The sequence below is a fragment of the Netta rufina genome, assembly GCF_964035555.1.
Source record: "Netta rufina genome assembly, chromosome: 2".
In the NCBI taxonomy this organism is placed as follows: domain Eukaryota; kingdom Metazoa; phylum Chordata; class Aves; order Anseriformes; family Anatidae; genus Netta; species Netta rufina.
Genome location: NC_140124.1, coordinates 37,422,208 through 37,449,429, shown reverse-complemented (window position 1 = coordinate 37,449,429; position 27,222 = coordinate 37,422,208). Strand labels below are relative to the sequence as shown.

The 27,222-nt window shown below is 40.6% G+C and overlaps 1 protein-coding gene across 1 annotated transcript; it reads left to right on the top strand.

Moving 5' to 3' along the window:
* Positions 1 to 1,179: 1,179 nt before the first annotated feature.
* On the top strand, positions 1,180 to 16,327 carry DAZL (deleted in azoospermia like; the record flags this gene model as incomplete). The annotated part of the gene is made up of 11 exons (XM_084281603.1): positions 1,180 to 1,185; positions 4,438 to 4,572; positions 4,836 to 4,927; positions 6,363 to 6,414; positions 9,830 to 9,896; positions 10,221 to 10,354; positions 11,674 to 11,751; positions 12,301 to 12,351; positions 14,633 to 14,737; positions 15,421 to 15,519; positions 16,274 to 16,327. The coding sequence occupies 11 exons, from the start codon at positions 1,180 to 1,182 to the stop codon at positions 16,325 to 16,327; spliced, it is 873 nt and encodes a 290-aa protein (XP_084137729.1).
* Positions 16,328 to 27,222: the final 10,895 nt, after the last annotated feature.

The window sequence follows — 27,222 nt, the reverse complement described above, 5'->3', positions numbered from 1 at the left end:
AAGGAATGGTAGGTATAGACTAACACTTAAAACCGACTTTTGAAGCCAGTTATTGCCACAGAAACAGTCGATATTCCAGAGAGGTTTCCTTCTAGAGGCCCTAAGCGACTAATGAAAAGAGAGCGGGCTGGTTTTCAGTACACGCACTGGGGTGTAATGGCAACACCTTGGAGCATCCAGACAACACCGGCTGGTGAAAATGTGGCTAAAACGCCTCAGCTTTCCCTCACCACCCCCATCCCCACCCGGGGCCGGGCGCTGCCCTCACACCGCCAGCGCGGCTGCCCCACGAGCCCGGCGCCGCTTCGGGCCGGGGGCGGCCCCTCCCCGCCCCTTCCCCCCGGGGGTATTTAAGGGGAAGAGCGGGTCGCTGAGGGAGTTGCGCCTTTCTCCCCCCTGTTAAAAAGAAAAGAAAAAAAGAAAAAAAAAAAAAAAGAAAAAAAAAAAGGGTTGATCCAGTGTTTGCGTTCTCAGGAGTTGGTGTTATTATTTTTGTTCTGTTATAGGCCTCGGCCTCGTTGGTGTTTCTTCTATTTATTTTTATTTTTAAGTGTGTGGGCGCTGCCTCGGCTCCGGTGCAGGATGGTGAGTGGCGGGGGGCGGCCGGGGAGGAGCGGGGGGCTGCGGCCGTTGTCGGGGTGCGGGAGGCGCGGCGGGGCATGGCGGCGGCGGTGGAGCGCCCGGTCCTGTCCCTGCTGGGCCGAGCCGCGGGGATGCCCTCAGCCGCGGTAGCGCAGCCCCAGGAGGTGGCCGGCATTTTTCAGAGCCTCAAGGTTCTGAAGCCTGAGGAAGCGGGGGGTTAATTCTAGAAGGAAGAAAGGAGATGGGGCTGTGCTGGGGGGCGAGGGCAGCGTCCTCCATCAGGCGAGGGCTCGGCGGGGGGCCACCATTTTGTGGCGGCCGTCCTGCCGCTAGGGCTCGGCTCGACGCCCTCGGCTGGGGACCGGCTCCTTCCCTGCCGGGTTACTGCCTGCCCTCGCGTCTTCGAGAAACTTCTGTGCGACCCAGCCCGCCGTGTGGGCGGAGGAGGCGGTGAAGGTGGTGGAGCCAGGCGGTGAAGGGGGAGCTGCTGACGGGCTGCCCGCAGCGGAGCCCCGGGGTGGCCGAGGGGCAGCCGGGCGAGTGCTGCGGCTGGGAGCTGAGAACCCTGCCCTGAGTGAATGGTTCTGAGTGTCCTTCATGGGGGTATGTTAATGAAGAATTTAATTAGCACTGCTGGAAGACGCGAGGGGCGGGCGGCTGAAACCCTCAGCTGGTACTTCCCAAGCGATTTTTTTTTTTCCTTTTTTTCGGGCTTTTACCCGAAGAACGGCGCTCGCTACTGTAACCCAGGCGCTTCGACGACACCCTAAAAGCGCGACTTGGCGCCTTTCGAGGCTTGTTTTTTTTTTTTTTTTTTTTTTTGTCTCCGCTCGCAGTGCTTGACCGAGGGCTCCCCCTGCTGCCCGCCGGCCCCGCCGCCATGTTGTGCCCGGCGCTGCCATGGCAACAGGCGGCCCAGCTCCGCTGGGATCGGGGTGGCTGAGGGCAGGGAGCTGCCCTGCTGTGCCCGACAGGGAAAGGTTTTCCCTCCCCTAAACGTGGGAGTGATGCTCGTAGCCCACCTCAGCTGTTACCTGTTAGCACAGGGTGGAGGGTAAATCGGTTAACCTCACCTTGGTGTGAGGGAAAGGGGGAAAAAGTGAGTTCCAACAGGCTGAAAACTGGATCAGCTGAGTCTCACCACATGGCGAAATTAGCTTTCCAAGGTACCTCATGAAAGAGGTAGATCACACCCACTTGAGGTGTTTTTGAGTGGTTGGGTCACTTCAGCTACTGCTGTAACTTCAGGGTGCCTAACTCAATTTCAGCCTTATTCCAACCTTCTCCCAGTTCTGAGAATTGGAAGTGGGTTCATCTTCAGACACTGATTCAGCAGCAGCACTCCTTGCCTGTAGTATGTGTAAAAGTACAACTGTGTACATAAGGCTACATAAGATAGTAAAACAATGATGTGCTTCCATGTCAGCCCAGGCAGTCTCTGAACTGCCTATCAGTAGTACCTGAATGCTGACCCCATGCTCTTGTGGTGATCCCGGCTCTCCTGGGTGCCTGTGAGCTGTTCCCTGTTTGAGATTGCTAGAGAATTTACACAGTAAAGTGAATACTTTCTTTTGGCCCTGGTCGCTGAAACAGATTCAGGAAGAAAGAACAGTAGAAGGCAATGGTTAGGTCAGCTTAAGGTTGCTGTGGAGTTGTGGTCTCAAGACTTCAGTTCAAATGCTCTATAGCTGTGGGCATAGTCAAGGAAGTGGTCTGCTGCTATCCTCTTGCTTTGTTCTTGCCCATGTGCTGCTTTCATGCCAGAACAAGTGTTTTCATAACTACAGAACTAGCATGGATTAGAAGTGGATGTGTCTGAAAACTACTGTTTTTCTCCCATGAAATGTCAGATCCAGTTCCCTGTGCGATGGTAGAAAGAGCTGTCCTGGTACAAAAAGAAGGAACGGGGAAGAACTGCCCTTTTCCTGTTAACAGTAGAAATAATCTTACACAACCTGTCCTGCTGTGTAACAATGGAAGAAGTGGTCTCCAAATTTGCTGGAGGGTAGACAGAGGTCTTGGAAGACAGAACTCTTGAGAATTCAGCAGAATGAAGCATAGTGATGTAGGAGTATAATGAGGACAGTATCTTGGGTGTGATAGAACTCAGTGCTCTCTAAGGTCTAGCTTTGAGATGGTATTGAACTGAATTAATGGCTTATTGCTTCTCACAAGAGGCTGGGTCTCTTCCATTCCACCTTCTGCGTTCACTGGTTCTGAGGTGGGTTTGGTGCTTGCCTGATAGCACAGGCTGATTTGGTTGTCTAAAATAGCCGAATGCTAATATGATCAAAAAGTGTTCACTTAACTCAATTTTGCAAAAAGGTTAACATTATGCCAGCTTAATTTGAACTGGGAACTCTTGAACTTATGCTATGGAGGAGTGAGAAGAGATAGTTTGATTCACCTCTGCCTTCCAGGGATAGTGTGGTGCTAATTTGGTTCAGTCACTGAAATCATACTTCTGAAGGGCCAAATTCTGGTTTTGGCTTTGCTTAATTGCTGGTTGAATCATGTGCCACATGTTTTGGTTCTTGTAGTTTTCTCATTCCCTTACTGGGTGTCCAATTAAAGTGTATACTCATCGCTCGCGGCTGCAGTTTAAACAATTCCATTGAACATGTAAATTATTCCATTGAAAAATTGGGTGCTAGCTATTGCAAGTTATTGGGCTTCAAAGCATCAATAACTATGGCTACATAATCAACAGATCTGAATATCTGTAATGGGAATAATGCCACACCAGTGGAGCTGTTAGGAAAGGCTTACTAAAGCTTTAAAATGAATTAATATAGAGGGATGAGTAACACTGAGGTGGTCAGAGTAGTTTGTTCTAGTAGCTAGGGAGAGCATGGCTAGAACCATTCAGGAGAGAAGATAAGGGGCTGAAGTTTCAGGTGCCCATGTTGTATTTCAGTCCTTGTAAATACTTCTGTGAAATGCACTTCAAGCCTTAGGCAGACACTGGAAAACATCTTGGTAGCATCATTACAAGAAACGGAATTAATTGCTTGTCTGTCTGAACAAACAGTTCCTTCAATAAACAGTAATTCAGTACATTCTTTCCTCTGCACTGAACGAATCCTTAACTTTAAGGCTGTGACACCTTTTCAGGCTGAAAGGGTACATGTAAAGTCTGGGTATGCCAAGCACATCATAACTGTAGTTAAACAGTCTTTACATTCTTTGCGGTTCTTTCCTATGCGTAATGAATGCTTTGCATCCTGCTCTGGTGTAGAGTACTTGGTAACAAATCTGTAGTTGTTCATGTTCCTCTTTAGTCAAATTCACTACATCTTTTTTATGAGATGGTGAATATTCCATTAGATCTGGTTACCTTCCTCATGACAAGTTGTGTTATAACCCTGTGTCTGTGCTGCAAGGCTGTAGAAACAGCCTTGCATAAGTTTGTAAGCTTGAGCATTTGAAACCTGTGACCAGGAATATGATGGATTTGCTCTGTTGCGTAATCAATCCACAGTGGATTGTGTCTCTAAAGAATTTAACGTTGTTTTGTTTACTTCTGAAAGGACTTGGATGAAGTTCTGAAATGAATGATTTCGGAGTTTTCACTGTATGTATCTGGTAGTGGCAACACTGGTCATGAAGCTTCTAGTTGGGCAAGACTACTTAATGTAGCCTGGTTTGGGTCTACAGTTGAGGTTTAAAACTTTGGAGATGCTTTGAACTTTTGTCAAGATGAATATTCTATTTGCAGTGGATACAACTCTGCTTCATTTAAGTAATTGGAAAGGTGCTATTCATATTGGTGATCTCAAACTGTATCTATAGGAAGTGGCAGCCCAATCTAGAAGTGTACTATAACCTGACTGAAATACTTCTTTTTTTTTTCAGTCTGCAAATGCAGAAGCGCAGTGTGCAAGTGTCTCAGAGGACAATACCAATTTGTCAACAACCTGTCAAGGATATGTTTTACCAGAAGGAAAAATCATGCCAAATACAGTCTTTGTTGGTGGAATCGATATAAGGGTATTTATATACTTTTAATTTTTAAATGTGTATAATTCACTTTAGTGAGAAGGGAATAGGAATTTAACTCTTGGAGTTGAACTAAAGATTTTTTTTTTTTACGCATGTCTTCTAATAATCTTACAGAACTTCAGTATCATAATTCTGAAACAGGCAAATAAGCTTATTTTTTGAGAACAGATGGATTTTAAAAACGGTACTTCCTGCTTTAAATCTAAACAATTGAATATGTCTGTAGGAGTTCAAGACTTTGTTTCTTTTAGATGAATGAAGCAGAAATTCGGAGTTACTTTGAACGATACGGTACTGTGAAAGAGGTGAAAATAATCACTGACAGGACTGGTGTTTCTAAAGGGTGAGTAGAATGTGGATAGTTGCTGCATATGTGGGTGTAATTCTAACGGATAACGTGAGCAGATACTTAGCAATACACATGAAATGCTTAAGCCTTTTTAACACTAGCTGTAGTTTTCTGTTGCAGTGAATTATAAAGCAGTAAAATGTAAATCTAGATTGACCCTAAATCTGTATTGTCTTATACTTAAGGATAGTCAGATTTGTCTCCAGCCTATCAGTACAGGGAAAATAGTCTTACTGTCATTTAACAAATGGAAGGAAATCATGAAGCTCGCAGAATGCTTGTGCAGGCTGTTCTTTCACAGGATGAAGTTCTGCTTCGTCTGACTGTAGTAGTTAACAATCTGGAGAGAGTTGGCTGTGGTGATGCTGCACTGACTGAGAGAAGGGGTAGACTTCTTCAGGGCAATCTTGCTGCACTCTTTGGGTGCTCAGGCATAAGTCAGAGAACCAAACTCCTTCAGGTGAAGGGTGAAACAAAGAGATGGTAGAAGCTTAGAGCAAGGGGGATTCTGACCAGATGTACGGAAAAACTTAGTGGTGTGTCTTAAATAACTTAAAAGTGAGGATGCTTAGGACCCTACCCGGTTGAGTTCTTGGGAAGCTCTCACAGCTTTGAAGTTACTCCTGCTTTGAGAGGGAAACTTCTTCTGGAGGGTCCTTACCACTCAATTATCTTCTGATTCTATGAGCAGATTCCAAAAAGTTGCCTGTCTTCCTACTACATATTATATATAGTATATATACTACTACATATATGTAGTAATGAATGAGCTGAAAATACTGTTGTCAATGACAATTAGTAAGGGACTTTGAGTATTCCAAAGTGTAGTTAGCACAGTTATGTCTGGATTATTGATAGTGAATCGGCGTACTCCATTGACTGACACCACTCTTACTATAGTTCTCTGAAACTGAGTATTTCCACATTACAGGCTTAGATATAAACTAGAGAGGAATAAATTAGTGGAATAAACCAAAAGCCTCTCCTTGGAATCATGTCCCCCACTGGTGTCACTGTCCCTGTAGTGCCTCCTTTCATCCAAACCTCTGCATTAAATACAAAATTTGATACATCAATAATTAAAGAAGCTTTTCACTTTCTGACGTTAGCAGAAAATTAACACTTGTTGTTGTCAACAACAGCATTCATTTGAGTAACTGAAATGGGAGAATAACCTTTAAATTGACTTCATAGTGTTACAGAAACTATCATTTAATTCCTTTCACTTGGCCCAGTAGCGTATGCTGTTAGTCAGCAGTAAATGCACTTTTCATGTTGAGTTATTGAACATTAATGTCCTACCTGATATTTTGGAAGATACTTAATGAACCTGGCATATAGTTAATGCTTTTAACTGGTTTTGTTCAAGTAAGTTAGACTCAGATATGTTTTAGCTGCTGGTTATTGAATTACCTGTTTTTGCTTTCAGATATGGATTCGTATCATTCCTGGACAATGTGGATGTTCAGAAAATAGTAGAAGTAAGCTCCTTATATCTAAATTGTATGAAGAAGCTTCTGTATGAAGGGGAAACGGTCATCTACCTCATCTACCCCATAGAGTAAATTAGGGCAAGGGAAGATTGAGCTGCCCCAAAAGTAAACTTGTTAAAACATCTGTTGCTGATGCAGTATGGTCTTAAATATATAAGTCAGAAAGAAAATGAATGTAGTTCTCTAGCCTTGGTGTGATTTGAAGTCTCATATCATTTTCTTCCTAGTCATTCTTACTTGCTTATATGCGTTGAAAGCCTCATGTTTTTCAGCTGCTTGCTTTCTTTATTGGATGATTATCATAAAACTCTACTTCTGACAAACACACAGATCTGTGAGCTTCATTGGGAATAACAGTAATACAGGAAACACAGCATTAGTTTCTTATTGCAGTCTCAGCAGTTGAAGAATGATTTTCTTTTACAGTATTCATGCATTTGGGCTTTACCTGGTGTGCAAATATTTTCTAAGCCTGCTAGGCTACGAGATTCAACTGCTAACACGTCATGGCTTCCCTGTAGTTTGTGCAGGAGATAAAGGGATAGAACTGTTACAGCCCGTCTGTGCTTAGATCTTAGTATTGGAGAAATATTTAAAAGCTTACAATAGTTAAGCTAGTCAGCACTTCTAAGGTAAAACTTTCATGTGGTTCTGGTAGATTTTAGTAGGTCCTAAACAACTGGCAAAGCTTTGTTCCCATCTCCCTTTCCAACCTGAGTGCAATAACTGAAAGTGACATTTCAGTGTTTTGTTTCGCTGGAATTTTTACTTCATAAAATTCCCTTGTCCATGAAGGCTGAGCAACTTCTTATTTGTTTCTGAAGCTATCAGACAGGGAAGTAGATTGTAGGGACAACCCTTGATAAGTATGCCAGGCACAGATGGAGTTTTCAGTGACAAGTTCAGCTGTGTTTGCTGGCTATCCAGCTCCTCAGGGTGAAGAGAGAACACCTTTGTCCAAAGGGAAAGTCAGTGAAACTCCAACAGGACATTCTTAATTCTCACTAACAGACTTCTGAAGCTTACAGTTCTTTAACTTCCATGGTGTGATGACAAAAATACTGCTGTATCAAACAGCTGACTTTCTGAGAATACTCTCTAGCTTTTAACATGGGTTACATTTATTTTAGATTGGTGTAGAATGCTTGCTCTTGAGGCAGGAACCTCTGCAGAGGCCTCTTGAATAGTATTATCATTTGGGTCATTTATGTTGCTGATGTTCTGTGTGCACTTCACTAAGTCTCAAAGCCTTCAGTGCAACTCTATTCACAGTACTCACTGATGAGACTTTTTATAACCAAGGTCTAAGAAAACCCAGAGGCTGGTGGTTGGTTTTATTTGGTGCAAATTTCAGGTGTACAAGCTGTACAAATAACTGTTACTGCCCTGTCACTAGGAAGCATGTACAGATAGCGATTTATAGATGTTGACTCCTGGAGTGAATGATGAAAGGGGAAGAGTGAACACTTTAGGAGCTTGAAGGCATGTGCACAGATCACCTTGATAAACCTTTGTGGGCCTTATCTGTACAGACTGCTCTCCTTGCTTTATGTGAATGAACGCAGCAGAGCTTCCATGTGATTAGAAATGCTCTGGATACCTGTATTTATGCCCTGCTCCCTACTTTTGTGTGACCTGGCAGTATCTGAACTGTTCTGATTCAGAGCCAATTCCATCTATAACTGCTGTGGTCCATGGTGAACCTGTACCTGTGTGCAGTGTGGAACCTCCTGCTTTGAGAGGGAGATCTGTGTTCCAAGAGCTTGCTTAGCTTAGGTTGAAAGGGGGGTTGCAGGGTTCTGGGCACAACTGGACTAGGACTGAAGGAGTTTAAAAACAAACAAACAAAAAAACAACTGTCAAACAAGTTTGGTAACACTACTGATTCAGAACACTTCCTCTCTTTTTCCTACCAATGACTTATGTTATTCTAGATCTCATTATGAGAAGATGATCAGATAGGATTCTTCCTATCTCACTTATTCTGCCTGTTTTGATTATTTTTACAATCAACAATGAAATAAAGACAGAAATTGGAGAAAAAGCTTAGTGGGATGTTAGGTAAATTGCAAACTGTTTTCCTCTGAAGCAGGCAAATCCTTAGTGTTGCATGAGATAGTTTGTCTAAATTCTCTGTATCTGCACCTAATACTGACTTCGGTGTTTGGTAATTAGACTGTTAATTGGAGGCAAACAATTCTTTTAGACAATATCAGTGTAGCCTCTGAACTATAAGTAGTGTGGGCTGCTCACACCTTCACAGGTAAATGCTGCATGTCGCTGCTCTTGCAAAGAGAAGGAGAACCATCTGAGGTGGATTCTTTGAAAGTATTATGTGGAGAAGTTCATGAGTGCTTGAATAAAGAATCTGCATAAATCCATGTACTAAAGCAGCTTTCTGTATGCCAGACTTAAACCATAAGCCACAATCTCATAGGGGGGAAAAAGATTGTACAGGTCCTCTTCCACAGTCAGTCCAAATTTGAAGTGTAGGGATGATGTAAGGCCATTTCAGTCTGCACCCACCAGGGAATGTTTGGCTTCAAGCCAAGCAGTTTCATTGAAGAATACAGACTTCAGGGGGAAGGGAAGCTGCCTGCAACTGTCATTGTAATCCAAGATGATGTGCTGGCAAAACAGTACTAATCATTGAATGTCTGAAATCCTGCCTTCAGTGTGAACTAGCATTTGGACAGAACCTGCAGAATGAGAAGTTGCATGTCTCCAAGTGTTGGCTGACTACTGAGGAGTGCTTCCAGCTATGTTTTCTAAAAGCCTTTCAGAAGCTGGTATTTCTGGGCTCAGGTACTTAAGGAGCGTGTAAACCATACTTCATTTCCACTAGTGATTAGTCTGTGTGCTGCATAGATGCTCTTGGCAAAATAGTCTTGAAGCAGTATGTTTGAAGGATGTTCTGCGGGAACATGTGAAAGCTTCCTATGGTCAAGTGCAGGTAAACAGCAGTGCTTAGCCTATTTCCTTTAATATTAGGAGAACACCTCTTAATGTGAAAGTGAAGCCTTTTAGAAGGTTTGTGGGAAGGAAGGTAAGTGGCCATGTAAATAGGTTTCCAGAGAACCTAGGCTCCATTTCATTTTGCCTCAATGTATTTACTGTGTGTAAAACCAAATGAAGGCTGGAATTTACTGATGTGTATCTTCAAAGTAATAGGTAGCAGAATAATGGGCTTGGGAAGTCTGTGAGTAGACATATGGGTGTGGTGAGAGGACTTCAGGGAATTAAAGGTAAAAGGTGTAAGCTGTTGAAGGGGAAGAGGAGAATAGAAGGCTTTTGGGCCTGTGTGTCAGTTGCTGATACTGTGGTGGTGAAATAGAGTACAGTCGTTAAAATCCAACCAACCACCTCACTGATTCCCCAGCTTATGGAATAACTTATTTTTCAGTCACAAATCAACTTCCATGGCAAAAAGCTGAAACTGGGACCAGCAATTAGAAAACAACAAAATTTGTGTAAGTATATATGAAGTTAGATTACAAGTTTAGTTTTTTAATTATATAATTACGAAAAATACAATTCTTGCAAACCCTTTATCTGATGCAAATGTATACATTACAATTAAAATTCAGTTCTGAATTTCATGGCATCACTTTATGTACAGTTTAGATGATAAAAATGAACTCAGGTTGACAGCATGATCTGTAATGTTATCTGAAGTTGCAATACAATTAATAGAGCTGAATCTGAGTCAAAACGGTTAAACTTGAATTCAAATTAACCAATGAAACACTCAATAAGATGTCTTAATGCTTTGTTTTTCTTTGCCTTAAAACAAGGTTCTTATGTGCAACCGAGACCATTAGTTTTCAATCCTCCTGCACCGCAGTTCCATAGTGTATGGGGTAACCAAAGTACAGAGACCTATATGCAGCCTCCAGCTGTGGTGAGCCCCCTAACTCAGTATGTACAGGTAAGACCGTTCATGCCATTGATTTGGAATCGTGTTTAAGTGAAGTGTTTTTGAAAATGTAAACATACTGACTTCTGGAATATGTATTGAGTTACCAATCTTCTCCTACCTGCTCATTTTTGTATTGCCTTTCCTAGTGAAGTAGCTCCTAACTTAAGATTGCTTTAAGAGAATGCTAACAGCCCTGAAAATAATTTACTCAGTGAAGCAATCTTGTCATGAAACAAAATACAGGGAGTTTACACACTTTATTTTGAAAATAACTGGTGAAGGTACAGGAGTGAATTAACAGTTCTTCAGTAGTCTTGTTACTTGTCACGGATCAACTTCACAAACCAAATGCTTCCAGATACTTACTGTATTGCTTCCTTCCCTCAAAATAAACTGCAAGCCTTAAAGTGCATTTTTTCACTTACGGAACCAGAAAATGGCTGTGGTAATCTTCCTCCTTGACAAATAAATTCTTGTTTTAGAACTTCTGTCTTTATTAGGGGCGCTTGCGCTGGTCACAGCAGATGCCATAACACAATGTCTACAGGACATCACTTCATTGGCCCTTTGGGATAAGGGATAAGCATTCCTACTGAGGTGTAGGCAGACTGAGTACTGTACTGAAAATATAAGTAGGAGGTGTTCCAGGTTATGGTCTCACCACTTATTAACCCTGTATTGTGTGGCAATGTAATGGGGCAATATTAATTACAAGCTGATGGATTCTGTTCCGTATGTTTTCTGTGAAACGATTAAGAATGCACAAGCTGTAATGACTTGCAAATACACTTCAAGTCAGAACTTGATATTAGCGCTTCTGCCTATTCTCTAGGCTTGGTGAAGTGAAACAGTGTAGGAGGAATTAATTCTCTTAAGTGCTGGAATGTACCTTTAACTATTCCCTGAAGAAGCTGATAAGGTTTCAGGTTAACATTTTGTCAAAATATTTGCAGCAAAGAAATGCTGGGAAGTTGTCTGAGTTCTAATACTTGCCTTTGGCTCTAAGAAACTGATCTTTAGGATGTAGTTCAACTGCCATGAAATAATGGTCTGTTTCAGGTCTGCTTTAGAAAATTTATGGGAATAGTTATTTCTCAAGTGACTTAAGATCAGGTACACACAGATCTAGGAGTTTTAGCTATATAATACACTTCAGAGTCTGACTCGTATAGGATTCTTGTAATGCATGGAGTGCATTAAAAAAGAAGCTAATCTGAAACAGGAATTTAAGTGACTACATATTTTTCACCAGTTTCATAAACATGGTTATAAATATCCCACTTTTATCTTGCTTTAAATTTGATTTTTTGAAAAAAATCTATTTGCAGACATATCCATACAGTTCCCCAGCTTTATTGATACAGCAGCAAGTTCCTGTAGGATATCAGCCAGCTTACAACTATCAGGTATGTAATTCTTAAAGTTGGAGCAGAAGGATTGTTGGGAATCTTAAATGCTATAGATGATTTGGAAAAAAAAAAAAAACTTTTACAGGAATTAGATCTTTTTCTTGTCATTAAATGAGTGCTGATAGTATTGAACAGTGGCAAGATTCGATTCTAAAGAATGATTAATTCAGATGGTAAGACTTCAATCTTAATGCCAAATACACTAACAGCAGAGAGCGATTGTCCAGGAATGGGCATTTACCCTGTACTCAATGTACAGGTGCCATGTGTATTACCTGATTTTTTTTTTTTACTATCCATGATCTGTTGTTGAAGCACATTGTGGTTTATGGTTCTTTCCATGGTTGTGCCAAAGTCTGCAGTGGCAATAAGTTTATGAAAGAATGATGTTCATATTCTTGATGCCTTACAGACTGTTAGTTAACATTGGATTAAAAATCAAGATGTGAAATGTGTGTGTATGCTGTTATTGAGCAGTAACTCTACTATATTACCTACTAGGAAACTAATAGGTAAAAGTTGACTGTTCCTTAATTCTTGTTTAAGGTTCAACCACAATGGGTTCCTGGGGAGCAAAGAAATTATATTATGCCTCCGGTAAGTCTACAATTAACACAGTATTTTGCCAGCTTCATACTTAAAATGTCATGTTGTTTTCCAGATCTTCGTGGAATCTGGTCTATGCAGATCTGTAGTGGCTGACATTAGATAGTTGTTCAGAACCTTCTGCTGACACAGTATCTGCTTAGGAGATGTATGGCAGAACAGAACTACTGGTTTTATGGTTTACTACATACATTCTGGTCACAGAAACCTGGAATTTTAGTATGGGACATAATTTTTTCTCTGTGGGGAAAAAAAAACAAGGAGAAATAACACTGATATGCAATCTATTTTTAAGATCTATGAAATATTGCTGCTTATTCTGAATTTTTTGAAAATTTGTAAGACTTAAAAATATTCATTTTCACAATATTGTTTTTTGGCTCAAGAGCTTCCAAACTGTTGGCCAGGATGCTACAGGCTGTAGATTGTGCAGATGGCTTCTAAAGAAATTATTTGTTTTTTGTGACTTCAAGTAAGTAGCATTTAGAAGAGGAAAATTACACAGTATTTCTTTAACAGGATTGTCATTGGAACTTAAGCATTTATGCATTATTGTGTTCCTCAGGTATAATACTGTATTTTATTTTTAGTATTGTCTTATTAAGAGCTAGTAACTTCCAAGGTAATTCCCAGTAGATCTGTATAGACTGTATACAAGGTAAGTGGGGGTGGTGAGGAGCAATGTAGAAAATGGAACTTTGTACAGATATTGCTGCCTGCGCTTGTTAGACAATTGTCTCTTAGATTTTATTCCTGCCCACTTCAAATCATGCATACTAAGCTTTGTTTTCAGCTTCTCAGCAGCGAAGCAGCCTTTTTTTGTGGGAAGTCCATATTCCTATTAGTGAGGGTGTATCTTTGCTTTAATGGGGTCAGAAACAGACCAGAAAGAATTTAGAAGTAGCTGAAATACTGGTTTTACCCTGTTGGTCTGAAATAACGTTTGTTGAATCTGAGGAATATGAAACATCTGTGCTGCAGAATCACAGAATATCCCAAGTTGGAAGGGGCAAGAGTCTGAGTCCAATCCCTGGCTCCACACAGGGCTACCCCAAACCCAAGAGTTAACAATATGATAGCAATCCAAAGAGTTTTTATAGCAGGTGTGCATAATCATTTCCTGTAGACTTTTCTGCTTGATTATGTGAGCGAACAGCTAGTCTAGAACTTGGTTAAGCATCTGTAAATATTTTTACGGACTCAAAAGAGAACACCCACATGAAGTGGTAGGAAACTTCAGCCTTCAGTCCAATGGTTACACCTATCTGTTCAGTGGATAATGACCATTTCTGATCATATGTGGAATGCGGTAGTTGTGGTGAGGTCAGATAGATGCTCATTTTCATCGTTAGGGATGTTGCTCAGAAGTAGTCTGCTACTGATACAGGCTTCCTTATATCATGGTATCAGCTTGAAATTACAATTAAGTGTTGAATGAATTTGGGGAATGTCAACTAGTATGCCTTGTGGTGCCTCCTGAGTATAATTACAAGTAACATCCTTAAGAATGATGCTGCAAGAAACTGAAAACAATTGCCAAGGCTGGGTAAATCTGTCTTCCAGGGAGAGAGTCCCTAAAAAGTAAGAATGGTTAACCCTGTTGCTGTTAAGATCCTGTTAAAAATAGCTTTAAAAGCTACTTAGTCTTTCTGGAAGGATGATTCCATGAATGGTAACTGCTTCGCCATTCTCTTGGTTCTTGTAGTAAGACTATACTAGGTTGCTGCTTGCAACATCACATTATAAACAGGGGGAAGAGGGGAGAGTTTTGAAGTTGTAAAAGTGCTTGTGGGTTTCTAGACTTTTTTTTTACAAGGAACCTCCATACAAGCAAGGAGCTGAGTTAAAGTATAGAGGAAAACAGCTTCTTGGAAGGGCAATAGTAGTAGATATTTTCCTTTTTCCTTTTCTGTTTGATTACTGATGAATATCTTAAAGTTACCTGCTGGTTTTCTTGAATTTTCAGTATCTTCAGTAAATGCGTTCATTGCTCAATACACCTGACAACAAAACCCATACACGGAAGAAGCAGCTTGGGGAGCAACTCTCAAGTGATTACAGTGGGGAGGAAAGACATTTATTAGAATAGACCCTTTTGTGCAAGAGATTAAAAATGTCTTCATAAAATAGGTCAGCATATACTGTTTCCCCTCACTTGTAAAGTATAGAAAGGGTGAAGTTGACATAGCTTGTGGATAGGTGAGAACCAATGACAACACAGCTATGCATGTTCTTCCAGTGTTGCTGAAATACTGCCTTTAAAAATATGCAGGTTTATACTTCAGTCAATTATCACTACAGTGAGGATCCAGAATTTGTACAGACAGAATGTGTTGTTCCAGAGCCCACACAGTCGTCTAGTAACAGTCCCCAAAAGGTAAGTTCTTTACGTTCTTAGAACTTGTTGACTTAAGTCATGTTCCCAGGTATTTGCAGGTAAGGGGTTACATGGCTTGGTGCAGAGGTCCTCTGGAGCATTTCTTAGAAATGAAGGTTATAGTCACCACTTCAACCTGTTTAATCCACTGATTCCTGCATACAACTTTAGAAGCCTCTCCTGCTTTACTGAAACTATTAGTACTAGTCTGTAGAATGGAGGGATGTATAGAATACATCAAAGTGACCAGGTTTGACTTAATCTGCTGGGAATTATGGGAAAATTGCAGGTACCTAAGGAGGAGTGTTGGGTTGCAGTTCTTCCTTTCTTACACAGATTTGAGTCTCAGAGTATTTGAATAGGTGAAGTCTTTTACTCCCATCTCCGCTTTCTTGTGTGGAAAGCTACCTCTATTTGGCCAACAGTGGCTCTGAATTCCATTTTCTAAAAGAGACTTAATTTTTCTGGTGTGTCAGCCTCTTCCACAGCAACTGGCATGCCACTGTTAAAAACTTCCATTATGAATAACTCAGGGCAATAATACTAGTTAACAGCATTCAAAGGAAGAGCTCAGGAAAAGAGAACTGAGAGGAATCCTGAATGCAGAATAAACCTTGTGAGACCTGCACAAGTGGGCAACTGATAAAATCAGTGTTGTAGATGCATCTATAACTGTATTTCAGAAGTCTGTGGACAGGAGCATACAGACAGTAGTGTCCTGTCTGTTTAATCCTGAGAATCGTCTGAGGAACACCTTTGTATCACAAGAAGACTACTTTAAGGTATGTGGTGAAAGCAAACTTACCCCTAAAACCAGCTTAAAGTTTTCAACATACAGGGTACAATAAAGGCAAAGGGATATATTTCCGTACTTCCATTTGATTTTTTTGTGCATGCTCAGATGTTTTTGAATAGCTGGCTCTCAATTGGTTAATACTAGAAATAAGTGCTGAGATGGGATTCAGTGGATTTAAGTGAATTGATACAAGACTGCATTAAATCTGCCCAACAGTGAACTCTTGGATGTTCAGAGCTTAAGACTGGCAAATAATTCCTCAAAGAAACTGCTGAAAGGAGAGCAAGTTATACTCCCTTGTTTAGAGGATATTGAGTTCAAATGTTGGTTATCTTCCCCCAGTTCAATACCCACTGTAGATGGTTTTTTATACTTCATGTGAATTGTCTACATTTTAACCAATAAGTTGTAGTCCAGGACATTACCTGGTCATCATGTATGAGTGAAGCTTTGCTACATATATTCAGTCTTGGTAGAATTTCTGATTATATTCAGTGGTCTTCAACTTATTATGTATTAGGGTCTTAATGTTTCATTTAAGATTTTGCTGCTGCTTTCTTTTAAAAGGACTGACGTGTGAACTAGGCACCTGTACTCTGAAGCAGAAATACAGAAGCTGTATTGGACACTTTCAGAGGGCAGTAAATAGTGTACAGAATGTCTTGAGATACTTGTGAAACTTGAATTGCTTCATTTTAACTGTTATCTAGAAACATGTTTTTTTCTCTCTTCCATTCCAGGAGAGACGGGCGCATCACTTCAGAAAAGGAAGAGCAGTACTCAAAAGCGTTTGATCAACAAAGACTTTGAAGAGCTTAAACTTGTTACCTTGATGTTCCTACAGTTCAGTTTAGTAAGATGTTCAGTAAAGTAGTGTAACCTCTTACAGAAAGTTGCTTCAAGTTGATGTTTGTGTTCCCATTTTACCTGTTCCAATAGTTAGTTTTGCTTGAAGTTTGAAGTTGAAAGTTGTAAGAGTTGAAACATTTCCAGGTTTTATTACTAGTTTGCATGCTTCCCCTGCTAACTAACTGGAATGCTAATTTAAAAGAGTTTATATGGCAAAAACACTCCTGGTTTGTTTGGTACATGTGGATTTTCTTCTGAGCTTTAAGGTACAGTTTGTTGCATGTTAGACTTAGTTTTTCTTAAACCACAATTTAAGTTACTAACATCGACCAGTTGCCTCTTATTTTAAAAGTTGAAGCAGTTCCTTGTCCAAGAGGTAGTATTTTAAAACTGAGCTCTTAATCAGTGGAACAGAAGACATCAAGATGTAACTCAAATGAAGCCCTTTAAGTCCTGGTTCTCTTCAGACTACCTAATCAATGTCGTTATGTTCACTAATGACAGTTTATGTACCTTCAGTCTTGAAGCATCACTATTAGTTTTGGGAAAGTAATTAAGAGAATCCTAAAATTCCTGTGTGTAACTTAAGATGCAAAAATGTAGTTAGCTATATTGGCTGCTCAGAGGAGTATGCTTTTTTTACTGGAAAAATTTTAGCAATGCCTGTATCTTAAAATTGTGAGGAAATACTGCATTTAAAATATGCCTAACTTTGTGATGCAAACTGTTAATCAAAGAATACTTGTAAGCATATTTTAATAATAATTATGTAGATTTTAGTCATGTATTTTGAAACAATTAAAAATAAATTTTTTATTCTGATTTTGCTTCCCAAAGTAATTTTAAGTTGCATTGAGAAAGACATACAGCATAATATTTATTGAAAGTATTGAAGATTCATTATCCTGTATAAGAATACAAGCTACCTACTACAAGTCTGTAGTAACAAACTTTCATTTTCGGTAATAGTTCCTAGCTGTGATTTTGAGAGGGTAGAACTGGGAGCTGTATTTAGTCTTGTATGTTGGGTCCCAGTCTGCTTTTCTACTATCCTAACACCTCCATCTCTTGAAACAAAAAGGAAATTACACCTCTTCAGTGGGCAGTGTGTGTAAGAGCCTGAACAGAATGGCATGTCCTGTTTCACATTTTCGGAGGGTTTAGAAAGACACATGCAGGAGAAGTAAGGTCAGTGAAATGTGCAATGACGAGAGGACTGAGTTGCTACAGATCTGGATGCTGAAGGGAATAAGGCTATAAAATGCAGTGTAAAAATGTCCAGAGAACAGCTTTTCAGGAGTGTTCAGAATGGAGTCTTATTAACAAAGAAAATGTGTGGTGGGCTTGGGGAATAGAATTAATTGCAGGTTTTGGAGCAACTTTATGCAGAACTGTACCAATGTTCTGATAGCATAAATTGACTTAAAAAAAAAAAAAAAGCTGTTAACCTTTTTCCGTACTCAGTCTTCTGTCTTACTAAAGATGTTTCCTTAAGTGTTTCCATACCATCCATTCACCATGTTTTTTTCTCAAACTACTGTTTTAATGGCATTGTTAGTTTGATATAATTATCTTCTGTGTAAGTGGTTTTTAATCGTACAGAGTTGAACTCTGTGTACACATGAAGCTAGAGTTTTTTTTTTTTTTTTTTTTTTTTTTAAGTATCAGGACCCTCTCCTTTGTGACCTGAAGTACCTAAGCAGCCTACTCAGGCTGTTACAGCTATGATGCCAGTTTATTGATAAAGGTAATTGTTTCTTTGCAAGTGTAGATTTCATTTTGGCTTAATGTTCTAGTTGGCTTGATTGCCCTGGGATGTATTTTTGGCTTTATGCTGTAGCTATAAGAGAAACAGAAGTGCCTATGTGTAGCTCTCATTGAAGAGTCTCAACACCAACAGAAGAGATAAAAACAGAAGATATCTATGTAGAGTGCATATTTTATGTTTATTTGACCAAGTGTTACCAATAAGACCATCTGGTGAGCGAGCTGATTGTTTGGTATGTTTGAAATGGTGGTGCTAGATATGAATTGTTCTTACCAGCATGCTGAGAAGGCTTATCATAGTGAAATGCATAGCCCAGGCCTTACGAGCGCCATTTATTTTCTCTTCCATTAGATCATGTTGAGCTGTTTGTGTTAGCAATTTCTCACCCGTAGGAAACTTTAATTTTTTATCCCCATCTGGGAATTGTACATTTTGTGGCATATGCCAGTAAAAGTAACAAGTTATAACTAAGAACATGCATCTTTAATGTTCTTTTGAAGTACCCTATAAGCATAACACAAAAAGGGTAGGTAAATCTCTTGTATTGCATCCAGAAAGTCAAAACATCTGTTTAATATGGCTGTAGCTAAAGGCATTTCCAAAATAGGTGCACAACTTGAGCTTCTTGCAGATTTGTACTGTGTATATTAGTGAATTGAGTGGACTGTGTTAATTGGTAACTGGTAGGTAGTGAGTTCTTACAGATCTGCCTTTTTTCCTTGTGTGGATTTTTTTTTGCTTGCACTAACTTTTTCCTGATTTCTTGTCTTTTAACCTGGCAGACAGCTTAGCATCACACAACTGTTTGTTAATCCTCCCCTGAGTGGGATGGGGGTAGGGTGGGGACACTCACAGGTTGAGATGAGGACAGTTGAAAAGGGAAGAAATGGGAAGAAACAAATACACAGAACAAGTGATGTGCAAGGCAGTTGCTCACCACCAGCTGACCACTGTGTCCATCCAGGCTCTGAGCAACAGCAGCTCCCTGCCAAATCCCTCCAGTTCTGCTGTTCAGCAAGCTGTCGCAGGGAATGCAATATCCCTGTGCTTAGCTGGGGTCAGCTCTCCTGGCTGTGTCCCCTCCCCGCTTCCTGTGCACCCCCAGGTGCAGGGCAGCATCAAAAGCTGAAAGGTCTGTAGCTTTTGACATTATTTTCATTCAAAATCCAGAGCATGGCACAATATCAGCTGCAGTTCAGCTTCATAGATAGCTTTTGAAGATAATTTCCAGCTGAAACCAGGTTACTTCCCACAATGAGCTGTGTTCTCAGTGTATGTTCTGAGTCTCCAGTAAAATTCTTTAGATGAGATGATAGAACAATGCCTGCTTTTACTTGGTATTATATAATCAAGATGCATTTATTTTTATGGTTCTACAAGTGAAGCGTCCCAGTGAGTTGTTTGATACTGTAGCCTTTTCATACTTTTTTTTTTTTTCACAAGCATTGCCACCTGACAGAATTATTCTTGGAATGAGCCAGCCAGCCAGATGGCACCCTTGGATCTCCATTAGAATGATAGTCTGTCTGGCACAGACATGAATTTCCTGTCAAAATGGAAATATTATTTTTCCTTCTAGGTATTTGTGAGCTAAACAAAGATGCTAAATTCTGCCTTACGTGAGAATGATCTGATACTTGAAAGGTACAAAGAAACAAAGCTTTTCCCTTAATTCTGTTTTACAGTTTTTTTGTGTGCTGTAATGGAACAGATATTTTTCCCTTAAGTCCACTCACCAACAGGTATGCAGTCTGTAGTTCTTTGCAGGGAGGTCCTGGTGGACCAGTATTTCAGGATAGGTGTAGTATACATGTAATCTAAAGCTTTAATGTCTGCCACTTTAGATCTAGCTGAAAAAGTAATAAATTAAGAGGATCCAGACTAAAAGAATAAGTACCAGGGCCTCTTCAGATGAAGCACGCATCACTACCAGAAAAAGTTAAGTAGCTTTACAACAGAAATTCTTATATTGTATTTATTTCATGTTACTTCATTCCTACTCTCAAGTTCAGGGTAACTTTAAAGTTCGTAAAAAGGGAGGGTGGGGAGAACATGACTAAATAGTTTCACTGGCAATATTTTAAGAAGGCACCAGCTGAATTACCGCAGGTGTCTGTATTAACCCTAACCCAGTGACTAGCTTTACTGTGCATAAATTTAGAGGTTTTTCTTCTAGTGTGAACGTTTCTATACTTGGTACTCGGTACTCAAAACATTGCTTAAGACAACGCTGATGGGAAAGGATTATTGTTTTAGCTTAGGGTAGGGGGGGCTGTGGTAAGTGTAGTAAGTAGGAAGACAGATTTTTTACACTTTAAAAATACCTTACTGTAAAATGTCAGAGCTAAAAATGAGGAAATACCTATCCATATAGGTAACAGTTCTAGAATTAGCAGCATGAAGTGACAAATATGCTCAGAACCTTCAACTACATGGTACGGTAAGGGTGCATACTGCAGCAGGTTGTGGCTTTTGTCTGCACAGGGGTTGAGAATAATACCTTGTCCTGCTTCACTTGGGTTATAGTCCGTATCAGCACATAGCTGTGGTGTTCCTGAGAGTTACCATTTGTCTCAAACTACCCCACATCAGGTAGTGAGTCAGTAGCAATGAAACATGGATTTCTGATAGATTTCTGATACAGTGAAGTGTTAGCTAGAGATTTTTTACCAAAAAAAAAAAAAAAAGACTAAAGACAGTACTTTCCCTATGGGTCTGCAACAGTGCTGCACTCCTCATGCTTTGTAAGCTTCTAGCTCTACCTGTTCCAGTTGGTACTTCTATAAGTCAGTTGTTCAAATTTGAAAATACTGTTTGATCCATCAAGGAGATTGCTTTCTTCTCCCTATTCAAGATGCCCAGGTCTAGCTTTATAATTGATATGCTGTCTGTATTAAATTTCGAGGAATAATACTTAGTAATGCCTGGTTTTGGCTAGGAGAAACTTAAGGATGAACCTAAGCAAATGTTCCTTTTCTCCTTTACTCTGTGTTGGTACCCTTGGCACACTAGGAATGTATTTATGGAACTCTTAAACCTCATGCAAAGCCTTCCTAGAATGACACAAGACTAGAACCACAATTAAGAGGTTGTTCACTTGTTTCCCTAGGAAAAAAAATGGAGCTTGAAAGTATGAATTGTTTTGGTCTGTAGCAGTTAATAGGATCGTACATAGCTGGGTAGTGCTGCCATCCAGTTCTTGCCATAAGATACATTTAAATGGAACACGCAAAGCAGTTAAAATGGTATTAATGAGTTGTGTGTTGGAACAGGTAAGAAATGATTCTATAACAATGGGATCCTACATGCACATGCTAGAGTAATCTCTTGGGAGCATGTTCCCAGCTGAGTGGGATGGGCACATGCTTCCACCTGTGGCTTTCAGGAGGATATTAAGACAGGTAATAGGGTATGCCACAGAGCTTTAGTGTAGGGCCTCTGAGTAATTCATTTGACTATAGAGGTATCTTCCTTTCTTTTGCACACCTGCTGACTTGGGAATCTGCTGTAGTATCTGTGATTACTGGGAGAATGTCCTCTTCAGACCTGTTAGGATTTGTGGACGCACAACACTCCATGGAACTGCAGCTGTACTGTGGCTTAGGTAGGTCTCAAGTCTGCCTCAGGTGATATCTTCAGCATAGCCATTAGAGGGCTCACGTTTTATACTACCAAATACCAAAAAAAAAAAAAAAATTTTTTTTAGGTAAGATGTGAGACGTCAGTTCAGCTGCAAATATTTTTTTAGATGAGGTAGATTGTGTGTAAATGCTGTATGTATATGCGCACATGACAATAAGATCTTACTCTCCCTGTTGTTGACTTAAGTCTGTTTGTCTTTGTTAAGCAAACATACAGAATTTGCTTACAACAGCGGAGTAAAAATCTTTCAAAGCAAAAGGTCTTTTCCTTGTTGGTAAATATCTGCATGTTAACTTGATGAACAAGAGAAATAAATGTACTAATAGAGTAGTAAATCCTACGAATGTTAACAGGGTGCTAGGTTAGTGTTGCTGATTTCTCTTTCACTAGAGTAGAGATCTTCGTGTACAAAGTTAAGCAACTTATTTACTGAATCTTCTCTAAAGAAAAACATTTCAACAATGGATCTCTCTGGAAGGATCTCTCTGGAAGACTATCTCCAGAAGGAAACAGGAGACCTGGTCACCTGGGATATGGAGAAGGCTGAGGTACTCAAGGATTTTTTTTTCCTCAGTCTTCACTGAGCTCTAGCCACATAGCCCAGCTCCCAGAAAGCAAAGGCAGGAGCTGGATGAATAATGAAATGCTCACTCTAGGAGAAGATCAGGTTTGAGACCAGCTAAGGAACCTAAAGGTGCACAAGTCCGTAGGACCTGATGAGATGCGTCCATGGGTCCTGAGGGAGTTGGCAGATGTAGTTGCAAAGGCATCAGCCATCGTATTGGAGAAGCTGTGGCAGTCAGAAGTTTCCACTGGTTTTAAGAGGGGAAGCATAACCCCCATCTTTAAAAGGGGGGGAAAAGGAAGCTGGCAAGATTGTGGAGCAGATCCTCCTGGAAGCTATGCTAAGGCACATGGACAACTTCTTGTAAGAAGTTTTTAAGATTTCTTTTTTGAAATAAGTTAAAAAGCTTCAATAGTGCTGGAGGTTCAGAAATATTTTATTAGTGTTCCTTGCTAGTAGGTTGTGAATTCTGGGCTGATGAGCTTTGTGTGCATTTGGGGGACTTGGTAAGGTACAGAATGCTCGGGAACCTCAGGCTACTAGACGATGGAGATGCTGTTCTGCTCAACAGCACACATCCAAGGCATGCCTTCTAGTGCTGAGAATAGTACCAGACGCTTCTACCATGGTAACAGAAGCCTGAATGTGAATATTTGTATCTTGCTATGCATAACTGGATCATATTGGTTCAGCTTTTATCTCATGTTAGGCGGTTAGCTCCATTCAGGAACCTCTGCAAGAAGTTCTGGCTTTTAAGCTGGGAAGTCAGTGAATTAATAATGCAAGCTTTAAAGCTGTTCTCTTGAACAGCTTTCTCAAAACTAACGGGGCTGAAATATTTCTGCGTGTCAAAATTTGACTTTTTCTTCTCATGGAGACTGCTTTTGAGAAACTGTTCATGTGAGTACTGAAGAGCCTGGAATGATTGAGCTGGGTGCAGCTGGAGGCGAACCAATTCCTATAAAGATGCTCAGGGAGTTCACTGCCTCTGTAGTATTTCTTGCTCACATTGTCCTCTGTAATACTCGGGATAGAGACTGTGAACTTCAGACCGTTGGATAACCATCTAGGTTTTATTGCTGTACGTTTTAATCTTTGTGCTCCTGGAGCCAGCTGTGCAGTCCATCTTCTGCCGAAATGGTGCACAAGTTGCCATGACAGCGGATGCCTACCTACTGGAGCCAATAATGGGCACGTCGCTTGATTAATGTCACCGTGTAATTTAGTCGTCAGCCAGCAGGTGGGGCATTAAGCTAACAAAACCCTACCAAATGCTGTAATTTCGAAAATGTTTCTGGTGGAACACTAAAGCCAGCCCTTTTATTATAAAAGCTGTCCACTTTTTTTTTTTTGTCCACAGGAAAGGAGCAGCTCTTGCTGGAGGTGAATTGATTTTTGCATTTAAAAATAGAGCTGCGAGAAGTGCACTCAGAACACTTGGTCGAATTACAACATGGTACATTTGCTGGCAAGGCTGGATTTAACAGATTTGCTGCTGGTTCTGTGTGTTGTCAGGCCAGGGCTGGCCTTCTGTGGGGAAGCAGGACAGGGAAGCTTAAACCACTGATGCATGCTATAGCTGGAAAACTCCTATCTGTTCACTTGCAACTCTTCTCAGTTCTTCTGTAAAATTCACCCAAATCAGTCCTCAATCCTTAAGTGAGCTCACCAGTGTTTTAAAGGGTTAGAAGAAAAGGCTTTAATTCTCCCTTCTGTTTTCAGGTACATCTAGCTTTTTTCTACAGTATACAACATGAGGTGATCCTCCCCCTCTGCTCAGCCCTGGTGAGGCCGCACCTGGAACATTGTGTCCAGTGCTGGATTCCCCAGTACAAGAGGGACGTGGAGCTACTGGAGTGAGTCTGGAGGAGGGCAATGAAGATGTCCAGAGGACCTGAGCACCTGCTGGATGAGGACAGGCTGAGAGAGCTGGGCCTGTTTAGCCTGGACAAGAGAAGACTGAGGGGAGACCTTATCAATGTCTGTGAATATCTGAAGGGAGGGTGTCAAAAGGATGGAGCTGGTCTCTTTTCAGTTGTGCCGAGCAACCGGATGAGAGGCAACGGGCACAAACTGAAGTCCAGGAGGTTTCAGCTGAATATGAGAGGGCATTTCTGTACTGTGAGGTGACAGAGCACTGGCACGGGTTGCCCAGAGAGGCTGTGGAGTCTCAGTCTCCAGAGATACTCAAAATCTGCCTGGATGCCATCCTGCACAACGTGCTCTAGGTGATCCTGCTCGGCAGGGGGGTTGGACTGGGTGATCTTCCGAGGTCCCTGCCAACCTTGGCCATTCTGTGAAATACAAATTGTTTTCAAAGAAAAAAACAAGCTGTAGTGAAACTTGACAAATCTTCCTATAGTCTGAGCATTCTCATCAGACTTTGTTCCCTTTTACTTTCAGGCAGGATTGAAATGAATAAGAACATGGCACACTTCAAACTTGAGGCTTACTTTGGATCTAGTTTCATTCATAAATGGAAGCTGGTAATTAGCAGTGGATGAGAATTTGGCTGTGTAGTTCACCTTTGTGAACTACAGTGCTTGTGAACTTCAGTGCTTGGTGTTCGCTGCTATTTTCAGTGTTTCCTAGGGCCGGATCCCTCTAGGTTGGTAAGAGGGGAAGAGGAGGGAGGGGACACATAGCAGAAATTCTGGATTACTTCACTTTCAGTTGCAGTGTCTGCTTTCCCTAGGGAACTGAGCTCTCATGAAATGTTTGCTTTCTTGGGTGACATTTTCCAATATAAATTCCACATTGACATATTGCAAAGCTAACGGTTTACAGACTCTAAAAGAACTAGGGTTCACTTGCATGTTTTCTTATTTTTCTATTATAAAAGCACCACTGAAGAAGCAAAAAATGAAGTATTTTCCCGACTTTCTATGCTGCATAAACACTGCCCAGTCTTCATTAAGAACCATTAGACCTGGCCCGATCAATGTTCATTTAGTTCAGTTTTGTAGACCATTAACGCAATCCTATCTGTAAATAGAAAAGTGAAAGAAAAGGCAAGAGAAAGTATTCCCAAAAGCATACTCAGTTTCTAGCAGCTTGTGGCTCAGGATTTCAGAGCTAGAGAGGTTGTCCTGTAGCCGTCCTTTTGGTATGTACTGAACGAATTGGTAAGGCAGCTATACTAGAGGACTTTACCACAACATCAGAAAGGGCAGGAATAAATAAATAATAATAATAATAATAAAAAAAGGAATTCTATTTGCCATATGAGTTCAGTATGTTTTCATCCTTTCCTCTACAGACTTGGTAATGTTTTAACTTAAATGACAATCCATTAACTTGCAACAACGATGTTACAAAACCAAACCATGAAGCAATAGGATTCTTTAACAGATTCCTGCCATACTCGGTATTCTGGAAATAAATTAAATCCTGTATTTAAAAAACAAGCAAACAAAAATGAAACACCCCTGTGGTAAAAACACCTTAAAGAAGGCAGTAGTAGATGATATGTATTTATGCCTGTAACTTTCCAGAAGTACTCTATATTTGTTGTGTGCATGGTAGGGTAGCTTTCAAGTGTTGAACACATGCTAAGTATCCTAAAATCTCCTGTATACAGAATTGGAAGCTGCTTCTGAGGTCACTAAGTGTCCAGACAAGGAAACTGATGTATGTGATAAAGGATTGTATGAATAAGATTCATGTAACAAATGTACAGGACACATGCAGCTAAAAGTGACCCTCGCTGTGTTTGAGTTCTTGCAGCATATCTCGTCGCACTAGAGTGGTCTCAACCCAAGTGGCAGGGGTCTGTGTTTTGGCAGCGTATGATGTATTATGCTATCTCAAGCCAGCCGGTTTGGCTTCTAGCATTCAGCTTCAGAAACTATAAAATTCATGTTTGTCTGTTCGTTCACATATGTACGAGCTAAGGATGGAACTGAATTGTGTTATTGTACTGTTAATTGTTTTGGAAAGAATGCATTCCAACTTGGAAAGCAGAAATTTCAAATCTAATTGAAGACAGGACTCTGTTGTGGCTTTAAGTATCTGAGCTGTTAAGAGGATGTTTGGCTCAAGTGTCCCCTTCAGGTGCCCCTTTGTGAGGGTGCAGGGCTGGAGTGGGAAATGAACATTATCGTTGTCCTGCCTTAGTCAGGAGCAAAGCTGCTGCTGCTTTCATCTGAATTAAATCACACGGAGAGTTAAACTTGAGATTCTTAACAGGTCAGGGACTGAAGTTTGCAAGTTTGATTTCTGTGATACTCAGTTTTACGAATCTTAGGCTCCACTCTTTCATCTGGTGTGCTGCCCTTCCTACCTGGTGACAGAGAAGGTGAAGCTCAGCTGGGAAAATACAGCTGCTGTAGCTAGCCACAAATGGCACCACTGCTGTTTTCCTACTGCTCTTGTTAACTATGACAACACGGATACACTTCAAATACACTTAGCTGTAAGGTCAAGGATGAAACTATTTTTTCTTCAGAGAGCAAATACAGTTCCCTGGATGCATCGCATAGCTCAGTAAGATTTCTAGAGATTTGTGGCAGATTTCATACCTTTTTTTCATCTTGGGAAGCTAAAGTAGGGTGTAGAAAAGTGCAAGTTTTGCTTTTACAATAACAATTAATGGAAGTTTTCATTTACTGATGTAAGACACAGACATAACATCAGACAAGCTCGTGTTTTATTGTGCCTATATGGAAATGCTGATGAAGGTAGAGTCCACATGCATCCTGTTCTAATGCTAGTCACTTGCTTTGCTAGTTTGTCCTGTGTTCAGGCAGTTTCTTGTTAATGCTGTTTGCTTTCTGTCTCTAGTGTCACAGATAATAGTTTAAAGCTGTTCAATACAAAATCAAATTACTTTCATAATAGAACTGCTTGGATCAGTGTAGTTTTAG